This window comes from Cheilinus undulatus, linkage group 4 (assembly GCF_018320785.1).
Source record: "Cheilinus undulatus linkage group 4, ASM1832078v1, whole genome shotgun sequence".
In the NCBI taxonomy this organism is placed as follows: Eukaryota; Metazoa; Chordata; class Actinopteri; order Labriformes; family Labridae; genus Cheilinus; species Cheilinus undulatus.
Window position 1 is genome coordinate 39,974,664 of NC_054868.1, and position 13,132 is coordinate 39,987,795.

Consider the following 13,132-nt stretch of genomic DNA (forward strand, 5'->3'; position numbering starts at 1 on the left):
CTTAAGATTAATTACCTGAAAATACAAAACTCAAATACAAAATAACCTCTGTACCCTCTTCGATCTCTTCCTCCACTTCCACTCTCCTCTCTGACAAACTTGAAGAGGATCCTGGACCTGGCTCTGTAGTGTACATGACATACAAAAAATATATAGTATTTCTTATAATGTATAACCATTTGTAATAGCATCATAATCACCAGGTGGCCTCACCATTTTGTTTTACTTAATGGTGTTTTCAGTGATTTGACCAAAAATAACAAAGGAAAATGTGATTTTACTACTAGTACTCCACTGCTCACTGTCTCCCTCTTGTAGCCCCACACGAAGGTCTAATTTATCTCCAAAACTGTAGACTCACAGGTCATGGCATTAGATTTGTGGTGAAAAATACATATATGAGGCTATATTGTTGTTGCTATTTAATCTTCTGATTTCCAGAAAATGTAAACATGTCTCTGATTGGATTGAGAGCAGTCACCCAGTCTGCACTCACTAGAAATGTTCTCTGTTCCTACTGCAAAGCAGGGGGTGAGTCCCAAACTACTGACCAAATATTATATTTCAGAGATAGTTGATGTTTTTTAAACCATTAAAATCGTTCTGAAATAGATACAGACTATAGGCTTTTATGTTTTAGAACAATTTTTTATTCTTTAATGTTTTTGAACAGTTAGCGCTCTCCAGGCTGTCTGATGGAGCAGGTGGACTGAACCATTTTATGTAAAGGGTGGGGGGGTGTTTCCAAACAAATAAACTTAGTGTTACCAGTATATTGTTAATAAAATATATATAGGATTGTACGTTTATTACTGTAATATCGTTTTGTCAGTATCATAATTGTATTAGGGGCCTCTCTGGGCCCCTGTCAATCATGGGCCACTAGAATCCTTGTCCTTTTTCTCCCCTTTTCGGCGCCCCTGATGGGAGGTTTCCCAGATGGATGTGAAATATATCCCATGTTATTGATTTATGAAACAGCCTGTCTTGTGTGTCAGGTTAAATACCAACATTAACTTTCTAAGCTTAAATCTGCTGACATGGATATACTAATAGCCTAATTTCTGCATCCCTTATTCATTTCTCTACAGTAATTGAAGTAGTAATAATTCAGTGCTGTGGGGTAGGTGCAAATCATTCTGAATCACTGTAAGCTGTTGAATACTATGTACAAAAGGAGAAACACTGCAAAGTGAAATGATCTTGCCTTGTTCACAGTGGGCACCAGAATCAGCACGAACCAAAAGTCCCTCTTTATAAGCCTTAATCTTCACTGTTAGTTGCCGTGCAGGTGGAAAATGTATGAGATTAAAAGAAATACTGCCAAGAAAGCTACAAAGTAGAGCCAGAAGCACAAGAAGTAGAGGCACTGAATGAGCATCAGGTAAGATAATATACAATCTCCAACACTGCTTTTCTGTTTAAGGATTACAGTCTGTATGATGACTCTCTCATCTTGCTGTATGTTCCCAGGCAGACTGCCTTAAAGCTGCACAACACAGAAACCCAGTCAGTCTGTAAGGGTCATAAGCAGGTCAAACAAAAATGATTGAATTACGACAATTAAACTAATGTTATATTTCTAGAGTGATGTCACCAAGATGAGGGTACAGTGATGGAAAATAATGAGGGGCAAGACTTGAAAAAAGCATGAATTAAAGGCACTTGTGGCAGTAGAAGAAACATAACAAATCCATACAAAATGTAGCTTGTTCAGTAAAAGAACTTGTTGAAACAAAGCTTTCCTGTTATTGTTTCTTGAATTATATGTATTCATTTGGGGTCCTGTTTTCTGTCCACCTTAGAAATGTACTAGTATAATCCTTTTAGCTTTGTTTTGGGCACAGCTCCCAAAGAATCCTGAAGATGCTTGGGTGCTTATGTTTGAAGAGATTTTTTTATTTTTGCCTGGCTATTATACATCTTTTAGGTGGGCTGAACTATTGTATGAGTTTTTATTAGCCAACCTCTGTTAGATACAGTTATTTGAACATGCTTTGTGTTGAAATGCAAATGTAGAGTGCCTATGAAAAGTAAGGCCAGTTAAATAGAAATATGTAAGATAACGTAAGTGACTACATAAATATTCACTCTTTTCAAGTCCGTGTTTGGCCGTTGCACATTTGACTGCAATCACAGCTGTGAGTCTGTGTCGATTGGTTTTAAATCTGGCTTGCACAACTGGACACTGCAATTTTGCTCCATTCTTCATTGCAAAACTACTCAAGCTCTGTCAGGCTGCACAGGGATCAGACGTGAACATCTCTTTTCAAGTCCAGCCACAAATTCCCTTTTGGATTGAGGCCTGGGCTTTGACTCAGGCACTCCAGAACATTCACCTTGTTGTCTGTAAACCGTTTCTGTGTAGCTTTTTCAACATTCTTCAGGTCATTGTCTTGCTTGAAAATAAATCTTCTCCCAAGTCGTAGTTTTCTTGCAGAGGAATTAGATTTTCCTCCATGGTTTTCCAATACCTGGCCGCACTCATTTTACGCTCTACCTGCGCTTTCCTGGGCTGACTGCTGAGAAGCATCCCCACAGCATGATGCTGCCACCACCGTGCTTCACAGTGGGGATGGTGTATTTGTTGTGACAAAGCGTCTTGTCTACTACTTTTCAGTACCCTTTTTCTCTGAGTTGCTTGGAGTGTTCTTTTGTCTTTATGGTATAATGGTAGCCAGGAATACTGATTAACCAGTGACTGGACCTTCCAGACACAGGTTTCTTTATACTACAGTCACTTGAGAAACATTCACTGCTCTCAGGTGATCCCTATTTCACTAATTGTGAGACTACTTTCACTACTGGCTGGCACTGCATACATGTTTATTTTTCAAGACTTTGGCACTTTTGGTATTATTAAACAAGAAATGGACAGATATTGTGTCATTTAAAGCATGTGACATCAAAAATTATCCAAGTGTTAAAAATGTTGACAACCTTAGGTGGGACAAAACATATATATATGGCAACACTTGTTCTGCCTCATGTTATACAGTTGTTCAATCAGTGCTCTTAAATGTACTTTAATGCAGAATGGCAGCAAATAAATACTTTATCCCTGCACATGACCTTTTATGGGGAACAATGCATTGTTCAGTTAATTTGATATGTGATATACCATCATATTATTTTTCTTGTAGTATACAAACTGTTTCACATTTCCTGTATTTTCAATCACATGCTGTACATTGTAGTGTTGTACATGTTAATGTGTTATGCATTGCATGCATTGTGCATGCATTGTGGTGAGCCATATTCTCACTGCTTTTTTACCTTACCTCACAGTATCATTTTTACATAGTGTTTGACAGGTGGACAACAAAATCACAAGCAGAGGTGAAATATGATTGCAGTGGTGCAGCCAGCACTGGAGGCCTGCATCCATGCTTGCATCCACAGATAAAGCCTTCCACTTTAAGTTGAATTAAAGTATAAAATGCTAGAATCAATGACATTTCTGCTTCTTACTGGGCCTGTAAAGGATAAAGAGTGTGGGCAGGATTCCTTCTTGTCTGCATTCATTCTTTGTGCTGCAGGTTAAGGGCTCCCTTCTGGACCAGAGTGACCAAAGTCACCTTTTATGGTCTTGCTTACCCTGGTGGGGATTTAAGCTACCTCTCTCTGTGGTTAGGATTCCATTTAAATTTCCACAGTCACTTCAAAGAAAATTGCTATGTTCATTTTTTTTTCCCCAAAGATGACCTGACAGGCTTTTATTTGTCCTACCTTTTTGAAGGAACTGGCTTTAACCAGTATTCCAACTCTCTCATATTGCAGTTTATCAGGCTTGTTTACAATTGTTAAAGGTTACATCTTTGACAGAAACATTTTAACAAATAAATAGAAAGCTTTTACTATGTTCCTATGAGAACCAGAATGAGTTGATGTGGTTGATACAAGTTTATCATGTAATTTTTAGCTCCTAACAGTTGTCTAGTGAATCTAAATGCCATGATAACCCATCCAGTAATTCTCCCACCATTGGAGCTGACCAAAACACTGCTTAAAGAGAGACCTGAGCCAGCTGACTGGACAGTAGACTCCTGTATTACAGGCTTTTAAAGCTGCGTGTGTCATCGTCTATATTTTGTTTGCCATGGCTATTTTGTTTTTATGAAAGGAACTGATAATGCAGAGCCCTTCTAGTCTTGATTAATGGTCTAATGTTAAGTCTGTGCAGTGTCTTGGAGGAGTTCACAAGCCAAGAAATTAGCTATTATAAGCCAAAAATAAGTTGTAAAACATTTTATTTTGCTGACTGCCCTTAAAGTAAACTGTTTGCTGTCGTCTTCATATTTCTAATAGTGCACATACTTCATCTTCTTCATTGTTTATACTTTTGATTTCATGAAGAAGAATTACCTCACCCACAAGAAAAGAGAGAACATTTCCTCCCTGTGCTATAAAAAGACCGTCTCAAAGAACAAACAATTGTAAAAACTCTAGTGCATGAGCTGCCCCATTGTTTGGTTTGCATCCCTTGGCTTCCTGTTCTTCCATGAATAAGACAAATTGACTGGAAGAATTGACCACAGGTGTTTGGATTGGCTATTATTTCCTTGTGTGCTTTGGAGTTGTAACTATCTGAAAGAGAGCTAAAGAGTGAGCAGCAGTGGATTTCAGACTGTTTGAAATAAACTATTGAGGCAAAAGCAGCGCCCTTTGTGCTTGGCTCAGGCAGAAATAGTCCAACACCTCTCACATGTTTGGGCTTTGAGCCTTACTGCAGGTTTAATCCATAGCATGTGTACACACGGCTCAGGCAGGCCTGAGTGTGGAAGCAGCAGGAACAAGACACAGCAAGGAGGCAAAGACATTTAAGAAGTGGATGTTCTGGGTGGAGATATGTCAGGATGACCTGTACAAAGAATGAAACCTGCATTGGTAGGTCATGTTAAGGTGCCAGTTTCCAGGTCTTTACTTATTGAGGATCAATACAATACGATGCAACAACATACAAATATGATTATGATACAATAAAATGATGCGATACAATACAATACAATACAATGTGGTAAAACACACAAGATTTTAGGAGACTATCATGATGAGAGTCCATGTTCCCTTATGAGACAAATCTTGACATTTTAAAGTTAAATGCACCAATCTTGTGCAATTTTAAAGCAAAATAAAGAGGCATTACCTTTGAAAATGTAGTTCTCTTTAAACAGTTTTTGCTTGTGTTTATTAAATCAGAGGGACACTGGTTGTAATTTGACTGGCCAATTACAGTTTTCATTTTTAATTTCAGATTTTTTCTTTTTTTTTTAACTATTTTAATTTAAAGTAACCTGAAAATTGTGTTACAGCTTTAATGTCTGTTATTAGTGTTCACTTTTATCCCTTATGGTGGAATTGATCTTTTATATTTGTTAGCCTTATTAAAACTGAATCTATCTAAATGAAAGCAAACCTAAATTTCCTTCTTCAAAGCAATAATTGTACAAATGTACAAAATAATTATTGTAATAATTATCTAATTGTCTCTTTGAAGAATTCCAAGTGCTTCCGCAGTCGTTTTCATAAGAAAAATCTACAAAAAACACAAATAATACACAGTATATTGCTCAAGATACTTTAAAAGCTCATCATAAGGGCAAAAGGTGAAACACCATGATTCCTTATACATTTACAGCCTCATTTGCCTGCCTTTTTAGTCATGTTTTGGTCCTATTAAAATTACCTATTCTAACTTAAAATGTTTGATTTAATGACATTGGAAAAAACCCAACCATAAGTTCCAGCCATAAGTCCAGCCAGCTATCAAGTGTGTTTGTAGTGAAAACAGATACTGAGCAGGCTCAGAGCACTGTTCAGCAGTGTAGTGTATGAGATCGTTTCCTATAGGGTCCGAGCTATCAGCCACATCCAGTGACACTGTTTCTCTGTATACGGTTCAGAGCTCCAGGCTTAAAATATCCCCTCTGCATTCTGTCATGCTTTCCTGGGGGACTGCTGTGGGTCAGAGATCCCACCCTGGGGAATCTCCTCACTGTTTGGAAATAGATTTTGTTTGCTGTGTTTACTGGTGTGCTGGGGGAGTAGTTGAGGTTTGACTCTCTCCAACACTTATCATCACACATGTGGTTGTTTTGTTTTGTTCCATCAAGAAATTGAGGAATTAGGACTATTTTTCATTATACAACAGAAGGGTGTACAACACCACTTGCTCAATCATGATGCAAATGCATCAAATGATTATAACTGAATGGAATTTAGATGAATATAATGAAACAGTTACATGTAAAAAGTAATGCCTTTGTGATGCATTTTATGTCAGGCTGGTTCTTTTACAGAAGACTGCTTGAGCAATGAAATGCCAATCTAAGAGCTTTTCTGCAGTTATTCAGGGTTGTAGTGAGTGTGCTTTTTAACTGTTAGGGCATGCCTGTTTTCCTGCCAGCCGGTGACTCAGATATGCAGTTACATTTATATCCTCTGCAATTTATTATGTGCTGAACATCACATTATAACAGCTGTTTCTTTTGATTATATTTAATCGTATGCAGGTCTTGTATGGAGAAAATTTAGATTTAACAGAATTCATATACTGAATCCATTTTCATATCTTTGCATAACAGATGTGTGCTGTCTAAAGGGTATTTGGGTTTTGCAGACAGCAATGCTAATGATTTTTAATGGTGCACAGGAGTTTGTGGCATTAGCTGAACAAAAAAAAAGTCCTGAAGTTATCAGGTTTCACACTGGTATAAAGTGAAACTTAATTAAAGAAGTCATTAAACATACTGACTCTGTATCTTGCATCTTGAAAATGAAAACATAAAACAGCTCTGGAGGTTTATTATAACCTTCTACAGTGCCATCTATTTGGATTCCACAATAGTAGCATCACTCTGTTTCTTTTGTATTTATTTGTGTAAGCTTCAAACACAGCAATGATTAAACAGAGCTGCCTGTTTGAATGTGTTGGGTGTCTGTGATACCTACCCTTCTCACAGTAGGGTTTGATGTGCAACAGGATGTAGCCGAGCGTAGACAAACAGGATGTATGCAGGGTGGTTAACTCCGTACATCAGACGTGCTTTTTACAATACCATGTGTATTTTATTTTTATTTCTTTTACTTTAAAGAGGAAGATCACTGTCTTAGAAAACCGTCACTGTATTTTTTTATTGTCTAAATGCTTTATTTCAGTCAAATTTGTGTTCATGCTTGATCCTAACAGTATTTTGCATCCTTTCAAATACAGTATTGACAACATTTTTGTTGAATTTTCTTTCAGAGCTTGGCATGGCTCAGCGGAAGTTCGCCCATTGCCTGGGAGAATTTCAGTTTGAGTACATCGGGGATGCAAAGACGGACGATGAGAGATGCATTGGTAAGTGTGGGTTAACCCCTCTCATGACAGAAACTAACCACCAGTTTCGTTTCGACTACGAACTGTAAATCTTTATTTATAGTTTTTCTACCAGCAAATTAAGATTAGCTTTTGGTTTAGCAAGTGTGGTGGGAGCAACTGATCATAATGTATGTGGCTGCCTGAGTATGTAGGAGTGAATGAGAAAGAGAGGTTGTATTTATGACCCGTTTTTTTTTTTTTTTTAATCTCTAGATGAGTCTTTGCAAGAGTTCTCCTCATTCCTCAAGAACCTTGAAGACCAAAGAGAGCTGATGGTGAGAACAACCAGTCAGAACGTGCTGGAGAGTCAGAGAAAATACCTGTGTGTGTGTGTGTGTGTCTGTGTGTGGGTGGGGGTGGGTGTGTGTGTGTGTGTGTGTGGCTGTCTGTGTGGTGTATTGCAGTTAAACTGTTAAACAGTATGCACTGCACTGTATGCATTTCTCCTACACCGTGCACCTATTACTGCCCATATTAGGTAGTTGAATCTATTAGCGTCTGATTCGGTCATGTACAAGATATCCGGCCAGTAATCATAATGAGATTTTCTACAATGGACAGCAGTCCGGCAACAGCATCCAGTACTGCAGAGCAAGCTAGTTCCCTGAGGGTGGATAAGTGCTGATAATGTTCAAACCGTCCCTCCCCTTGTGCCTGACTAAGGGTCACTGTCACAACACCTGCCTGGGCGCGGCTGCAGAGAGGACAGGAGTGCATTTCCACATAATTATAGCCACGCTTTAAATACAGAGACACATCCACAAGAGCAACAAGGTCCAACACAATACAGCTGGTTACAACCCAGCGACCATAAAACTATCTTCTGCACAGGGCAGCCTTGTTAAAGCTGCTAGTTTATAAACCACACAAATCACACATCAGACATAAAGGAAGTTACAGCATTATTAAAGGAGGCCTGGTTTTAAAGGTGACAGTGGGTCATGAACTGTGAAGTGGTAAAAGTGTCACAAGATGTGTGATCTTAATCCTGGATTTATTGTAAACCCTTGCAGTATGTTTTTTTATGCATTGAAGAACCTCAGTTGAAAGTTTTTGTAAAATGAAAAGGAAATACCGGTTACAAAATTAAAGACAGGGTTCAATATTTTCATTTTTAGTTTGTGGAGTAAATCTAGAGAGCTTAAATCTTTGTATCAAAATCATTTGTGTGAATTCTGGAATATAAGTCACACTGGTATATAAGCTGCAGTCTGGTTTTCGCACATTCACTTTCTGTGCAGCTGTGTCACTCTTTTAGGGCTGTCTTCACTGTACACATCTTCTAGCCAAAGTATAGTAGCTCAGCTCTTGGCCGTCAGTGATTGCAGTGAGATGGACTCATGGTTTGCAATTTGCTCTGCCCTCCAAAGCTAGTCACTTGTACTTACTGAAGAGTGTTTTCAGTCAAACTAGCACTCAACAGTAACAGCAACGCTAACATATTTTCTCTTTTCTTTAAATGCACGGTTATGACCTAATGAGGAAGAAAAGCAGTTAAAAAGTGCCATAAAGCCCCACCATTCTATTATGCAACATCATGTAGCCAGCCATTCTCATGCAGTGTGTGATAGTGGCAGCTGCATGCACTTGCAGAATTGATGTTGCATGTCTTAGAACGTTAAACTGGTAAATAAGTCGCCCCAGTATGTAAGCCACATTTTGGTTTAGCTGCAGCTTTTTTGCCTGCTTCTCTGTTGTCTAAATGTTGGAGCTTCACAGGAGTAGGCTGATACACACAAAAATGGATTAAAGCACACACAGAAACACCAGCCACCTTGTACCACTGTTACACAGGACATATTGAATAAATACACAACAATCATAATAGTAATTACTTTTTTATATAACACCTTTAAAAGCTTGACAGAGACAAAGCAAAGACGAGAACTCGGGAAACAAGAAAATAAAAATCAACAACTGAGAGAAGGTCTCAGAAATTCAAACAAAAAGGCTATGTATCACATCCATCTGGAAAATAGCCTCAAAAAATCCCAAACCTTGATTGAACCAATCAAGAATTGAAGCATTTATTGTGTGTCAATCATAAGAACAAAATGTGAGGTTATAGGTATGCATGAGCTTGACAGGCAGCTGTAATCATTGTTCACTGTCAGTGGAGCCAGCTGCTAAATGGGACTTTAGCCATAAGTGGTCTGGAGAAGGGCTAAAGCATCTTTTCTTTTAATAAAGACATTTTGCCCGGCTATAGGTTGCACCAGAAATGCGTAAGCTCAAATATAGCCTAGTTTGAATGAGAGTTCTTACTTATGACAGAGTTTACACTCTAACATTTAGAACGTTGCAACAGCTTAAGCTGGTTTCAAAATAAGCTTAAGTTTAAACTTTCCTCTACCTCCTTTAAGTTGTAAAGTCTGCTGTAACATACAGCTGTCTGGTTCTGGTTTTGAAATTGGGACAACTTGAAGGAGGAAGCAGGAAAAGGAAAAGACTGCCTCTTTCTTCTGAAATGATGCTTAGTGGTCCAGTCATTCTCTGACCAGTAACACATGTTTCAGTTTGAAGCTTTGCAAGATGGATCCTCCAGATGATGATATGGAATCTGCACAATCCATTGACTATCTATTGCAGGGCCAGGAAGGGAACAAAAGGCAAAAACAGTGAAGGTCAACAAGAATGAAAGCAAATTTAAAGGAAGCTAAATAATAAAGATCTTGAAAACCCTTAATTGGTTGCATTAAATCAAGTGACTAAAGAATAAAAGCAATAAATGATATAGAAAATACATTAAGATGTTGCATATGTATTCTGTTGTTTTCTATCTTCTTACAATGTAGAATTGATTGTAATTTCTTTGTGGTAAGGACTTTGAGTTGTCAGGATTTTATTGACTAGCAATAACAGCAAACAAGTGAAAATGGGGCTGGACTGGACTGTGATTTGTCCTCCATTTTCCCCCTTGTACTATGAGAATGTAATGGTATTTTTATTCTAGATTTTTTAGGGGAATTATGATTGATACTCAGTGTCTTATGTCATTGTGTTTTTCATGTGTGATGTGGATGTTACTGAATGTTGTCCATGGCTGCAGCATGAGGAGCCCAAGACAAATTTCTCACTCCATGGACTAAAAATGTACAGTTTATCTTACCTCGAGCAACACCACTAATAAGTTTGCTTTGCTTTTTGCTCTGGCCTCCTTTAAGATTTGCGTTCAGTATTATACCTTCTAATCACAATGATATCTGAAAGGGTTTTTTTTATTTTGACAAAGCAGGTATATCCCTAGCCAGCAAGGTTGTCAAAATTTTCTATACTTTTTAAATCCCATGTGTCTGAACATTACACAATCTCCATTATGTCAATGATCACTAGTGTAGAAAAGCTCTAAAACTGTTGCATATAAGAGGAATGAAATCATCAAAAACTTCTTGCAAACTCCCGCACACTGCCTTCATTCCTCAAACACTGACAATATTTTGTTTTCTGGCAATTTGTCATAAAGCAGAAGTTACACAAAATAGGGTATTTCTATTTATGTTGCTATGGCATCAAAACAGGCATTGAAGATGTTTGATTTTACTGTTGGCTACCAGATGTTTTCATCTACCTGCCACCTTGATGGTAAGTCAAAAAGTTAATTTTAGACCCTGCTTTAGGACGATAGTTTAAAAACAAGCTAAAGCATTACAGGGCAGCAGTATTGAGCATTTGCCACTTTCTATAAACAGCCATTGTCTTGTAATGTCTGCCTGCAGTGTCTGGGGTTAGGGAGTGGGCCCATCATCAGAAACTGACTGAGATGACTGTTTTAGTGCTCAGCTCAGACGGTAATGGTAAACACTCTGCTCAGCTCAGCACTGCTCAGCATTGTGGGATGACATCACAGTGCACAGTAAGGAGAAGTAGGACGGGCATGCAGGCACAGACGTGTCCTGTAGCCAGAGCAGCAGAAACAGCAGAGGAATGAGGAAAACTACAATGACTTTATGAATGTATTATAGGCACAGAGAGATACTTTTAGAATGATAGTTATGTAATTTCAGTTATGTAACGCCGTATATCAAGGCCAGTGGGGCATCAATCTAAAGCAGGACCCCTAGAGGCCAAGAAACTGTATACAGCTGCTACTCTTCACACACTCAAACACTAAGGACTGGAAATCTTGTTGTGATTATCAAATAACAGTGGGATTTGTCAGAGAGTTGAGTAATAATTGAATATTTATGTTGGCTTTTTTAGATGAGAAACATCACAGAAACCTTAATGAAACCCTTGGAGAAGTTCAGGAAAGAGCATCTTGGTACAGTAAGGGTAATGTATGACGCTTTATTTCCTACCGTAACTGACCTGTTTTTAATGCTTTGTGTCCCCTTGTTATTGCAAAAAAATCCACATTTCACAGTTGGGTGCTAATTACATATGATTTATGTGACTGTACATAGTCTCATTTTCTTCACCCTCAAGAGTGACCTAGTATTTTCATGTTTGTGCACTTTCCACTGTACCTCCCTCAGGCGGAGAGAAAGAAGTATGAGAAGGAAACGGAGAAGTACTACAGCTCTCTGGAAAAGCTTCTCAATATGTCTGCAAAGAAGAAAGAGCCGCAGCTACAAGAGGTATTTATCCTTACCTCAACTCTCTGACTGATATGAAACATGCAGACTGAATGGAAAAGGGTATCTTGTTTGGTTAGAGAATCCCTGTTTGAAGTTTGTTGTCTTGGTGCCACTGGGGGAGAGCTTCGCTGTAAAGCCTGTTGGACTGTCTGAGTTTCCACTGACGTGCCTCACAGCAACAGTTTTCCTGGCTTGTTTGGAAAGGAAATGTGCACTCACTTTTGCTGTACTTCCAAGGTCAAATCTAGTAGTAGTGCATTTTGCAGGAAAAGCTATGAAACGGTGTCAAGTCACTAACTATGTAAAATGAAGCGGCGTCTCAGGGTTGTCAACATTTTCAATACTCTATTTTTGGGTTAGGGTTCGAGTTAGTTGCTAGTAACTGCTTATTTTTACACTTGGGGACCACCAGTGTTTTTTTGGCCCCTGGAACATCCACGGCATGACCAGGGGCTTGTGGCAGCCCTACTACATGCCAGAGAGTACTCAAGGCTGTGCTTACTCACCACATCCACCCACACACCACCCTCAGGTGTGCACTTTATTATCTTTTCAACAGATTATTTTCCCATCCCCCTGGTAATATGCAAAGCCATCTAATGCACAGCTTGGGTTGTGTCAATCCTCCTTTACACCTGATGGTGCCCTCAAGCAGCTTACTTGCCACATTGACCCCCTAATAAAGCCTAAATTTTTGGTCCAAACATACCTTAAATTTATGCACAGTTTTGTACATAGATATGAATATTCTAAAATGATGGTTGTCAGTATGTAAAAGGACAGAAACGAAAGACTACAATTACTCAGCCATATTCTAACCCAAAGCTTCCACAAGCAACAGAGAATAGCAAGTGCTGGTGGTTCATTAACATTCTCTGGTCAGCAAATAAATTCTAAGGTTTCTAAAGTCTTTTGGGCATTAAATATGCATGTCTTGTGCAAATAGGCAAAGAACAGAGGAGGTGGTATTGTATAAACAGCACAAATCCAGTGGTAACATTATGGTACTGAAATGTTCCCGGTATATTTGTGCTATTAAGATAGTGTGTAGAAGTTTGCTTGCATTTTTGGCAATTAAAAACAGGAAATTTGCAAATATTGGGTAGCTAGACCTCTAACCTTGGCTTTGATATCGTTTGATTTCACTAGAATTGTTTCAAAATTTAAAATTATACTTTTAAATGACTCTGCA

The 13,132-nt window shown here is 38.5% G+C and overlaps 1 protein-coding gene across 3 annotated transcripts in view; it reads left to right on the top strand.

Annotated features, from left to right (window-relative positions):
* Positions 1 to 13,132, top strand: part of arhgap10 (Rho GTPase activating protein 10) — a 90,107-nt gene that overhangs the window by 23,220 nt on the left and 53,755 nt on the right. For all 3 annotated transcript variants that reach the window (XM_041785369.1, XM_041785370.1, XM_041785371.1), the window contains exons 2-5: positions 7,247 to 7,342; positions 7,577 to 7,638; positions 11,564 to 11,635; positions 11,839 to 11,940. In XM_041785369.1, the coding sequence (XP_041641303.1) occupies positions 7,247 to 7,342; positions 7,577 to 7,638; positions 11,564 to 11,635; positions 11,839 to 11,940 (332 nt within the window). The remainder of the gene's footprint in view (positions 1 to 7,246; positions 7,343 to 7,576; positions 7,639 to 11,563; positions 11,636 to 11,838; positions 11,941 to 13,132) is intronic.